Source organism: Pterocles gutturalis, unplaced genomic scaffold (genome assembly GCF_000699245.1).
Source record: "Pterocles gutturalis isolate BGI_N339 unplaced genomic scaffold, ASM69924v1 scaffold47284, whole genome shotgun sequence".
Taxonomy (NCBI): Eukaryota; Metazoa; Chordata; class Aves; order Pterocliformes; family Pteroclidae; genus Pterocles; species Pterocles gutturalis.
Genome location: NW_010132433.1, coordinates 5432 through 8443, shown reverse-complemented (window position 1 = coordinate 8443; position 3012 = coordinate 5432). Strand labels below are relative to the sequence as shown.

At 54.6% G+C, this 3012-nt stretch overlaps 1 protein-coding gene across 1 annotated transcript; it reads right to left on the bottom strand.

Moving 5' to 3' along the window:
* Positions 1 to 673: 673 nt before the first annotated feature.
* LOC104467199 (TBC1 domain family member 16-like) lies at positions 674 to 2505 on the bottom strand (the record flags this gene model as incomplete). Its single annotated transcript, XM_010080888.1, has 3 exons — positions 2328 to 2505; positions 1045 to 1304; positions 674 to 903 (listed from the first exon to the last, which is right to left on the bottom strand). Coding segments are annotated over exons 1-3 (668 nt in total), but the record flags the coding sequence as incomplete, so codon positions are not given.
* Positions 2506 to 3012: the final 507 nt, after the last annotated feature.

Below are 3012 nucleotides of genomic sequence, written 5' to 3'. Positions count from 1 at the left end.
CAGGCCAGGGGCGGCACGCTGCCCGGAGCGCAGAGCGGGAGGCACGCAGCCCCGCACACCCCTGCGCAGTCCCGCAGCACCCTGCCGCGTGTTCCTCCTTTGCCAGGCTGCCCTCTTTCCCCTGCGCAGCGTTTACTGCGCGTGCCACTGAGAAGCGCTGACATTCAGATCCACCAGCGCTGACTGAAACACCCAGGTTAGACACGTAACAATGGGTATTTATGGCTGAAGCGGGAGCACGCTCTGAGCTCCAGCAGTGTTCTGCAGAGCTCGACACGGTGCCTTGCAGAGAGGCAGCCGCGGCGCAGAGGAAGCCAGCCAGACGTTCTGATGTGGCTCTCCACAAGAAGTAGCCAGCACATCTCCTCAGCAGAGCCAATCAGACCGAGAAAGGACCTGTTTAGTTTAGTAATGCTGCTTCCAGCGCTCAGGACAGCTCACCAGAGACTGGCCATCTACCACCCGGAACGTTTGGGGCCAGGCTTCGCTGAGCAGAGGCAGCTCAGCCTGCCATTTCCTGTCAGTTATACAGGTGTCTGCAGTCAGTCTGAAGCAAGCCAGGATACTCAGCTCAACGCCACTGTGGTGTTTCTCAATTCCCTTCAGGATCTCCAAGCTCAGCAACCAGCACCCCAGCTATCCGCTTAGAAACAGGAGAAAAGGACGCACTCACCTGCTCTCGTTGTCCAGAAACACAGAACTGCTGCTTTTCCCAAGGGCTTCGCTAATTGGGGAGAGGCAGAAGGGAGAAGCGAAGGCATCGGAATCAGAGTCAAAGGTACTGTCCCTGCTCACGTCATCAGCAGACAGCTCCAAGGAGCCTTCGTCCTCCCCCGGCTCTGGCCGGCAGTCCAGACCTTCCTCCATCCCCTCCGCCGATAGCTCCGACCTGTTCTGCTCCTCCTGAGAACTGACTGTCGAGAGGATTCCTGAGTCGCTGCGGGCAGGCTGGGGGGACCGGCGGGGGCCGTCCGCCGCGGGGCAGCTCGGGAAGAGCTTCTCCCCTTCCGACGAGGGGGAGCTGATGTAAGCCACATCTTTCACAAGCTGTGACACAGTCAGGATGTCTTCTTCTTTCGGGATCACCGCCCCTCGCTGCTCGGTGGGGGAAGCCTGCCGGACGACGCCGAATCCCTGAGCGTGGCGGCCGCGCTTGCGGGGAGCTTTGCGGACAGGGGAGTTCTCGGGAGTGACGTAGCGCAGGGCTTCTTCATCCTGCCGCTGGATGCGGGAGTTCGGCACCCAGGCGAGGATGAGCGTGGTTCCCAGCAGCTCATCTTTCTCCATGTACAGGCACAAGTAGCCTTCGAGAGAGCAGAGGAGCAGCGGGTTACAACACAGCTTTAGTCCTAGCACACTGCCTATGCCTGACATTTGCCCTTCCCCACCTTCCCCCACTCACCACCACGACACCTGGGTAAAACAAGCCCTTTCTCTCCTTCTGCTTGGAGAGAATTCTGCCAAAGGAGTGCTCAGCATCATTCAGTATTTACAAATAATTTCAAGCCTGCATATGGCTTTTGAATAGCCTGAATTCCCTCTGGCCGAAGCGGACGTAGAAATGACATGCAAATACTTCAACTTCCTGGACGGGTTACTAATCAAGAGTGAATTCTGAAATATGTTGCCACATGAAAAACCTCTGCTGTTTGGTAGTTAAACAACTTCAAGAGCCAGCTAAACATTTCTTTCTCAAGAGTATTTATCTTGGTGTAGCCCTATTTTCATGGAAAGCCAATAGAAAAGAAAGCGTCACACACACAAAAAGGGAAGCCTGGGTCAACGTTCACAGAACAATTTGTTTTGTGAAGCTCAGCCAGTAGCCACAGCTCTCTTTGATGAAAACATGAAAGAGCGCAGTACCAGATGAGAAGGAAGGGACAGAGCAGTATTTATCCTCATTTACTCCGGTGCATGCAGCCACAATCAGGTTTCCCTTCTTCTCCCTTTACCAGCGGCTGCTGAGGCCACTCCAGCAACGACAGCTACAAGATGCTTCCCTGAACAACACATGGATTTGCAAGAGCGACAGAACCTACTGTCCTCAAACAACAACTGTCCATCTTCTGGCAAAACAAAGGACTTACCAGAACAGGTAAATCCAGGATAGACCAGAAGAGAAAGGAGAAATATCATCAAGTTTCCTACCAAAAGACAAGCTGATGGATCAGCTTGTGGATGGCTTTCCTTAGTCCTCCCTCAGACTGCCGGCCCCGTTCCCCGCTGGTACCTCATTCCTTAGAGCCCAAGCTGTAGGATCTGACCCAAACACACACCCCAGGAGAGAGAAAAAGAGCGAGTGAGCGGTGTCTGCAACACCCCGTCACCTGGATGGTGCTCCCCGATGCCTTGGAGCAGCTCAGGTGGGTGGACGCAGACGTTGTTCTTCGAGTAGATAATCTCCCCATCAAGGACGGAGGATGAGCTGGTGCCACCGCCAGGGTTCAGGGTCAGGAGGTCGGAAGCTTTGGAAGAGGCACGTCGGAGGAGTCGCCCCAGAGACATCGCCAAGGAAATGTTTCCATTATCCGTCAGCTTTAATCAGGAGCCAAAGTCAGAAGATCTGCCAAGGAAGAAGAAAGAATAGCGTTAGAACAAAGAGAACGACAGGACAGCACGTGCCTACCGCTGCCCGAGAGGGAAGAGGTGTCCCACCAACGGCGGCATCAATCCGACAACTCCAGGGAGCCTCCAAACGCTCTGGATGAGCAGCATCACCCCCACCTTGTAAAGATGCTGAAGGACAGAATCCCCGGATGTGTTTCTCCGCAATGAAGGAACAGCAAACCCCCTACATTTTAACAGTTACTGGGGGGAGGAAAGAGAAAAGCGATGCTGGTCGCTGAAAATTGCCCATAAAGGGAACAGCTCAGCGATGCAGAGCTGCCCGATGTGTCACTGTCCTGGGGATGTCAGAGGGAGTCAGAGCAGAGCCTGCAGGATTCCTTCAGCACAGAAAAACTGCTGAGACCATGACACTGAACAAGGGGCTGCTGCTTCATCACAACAGCC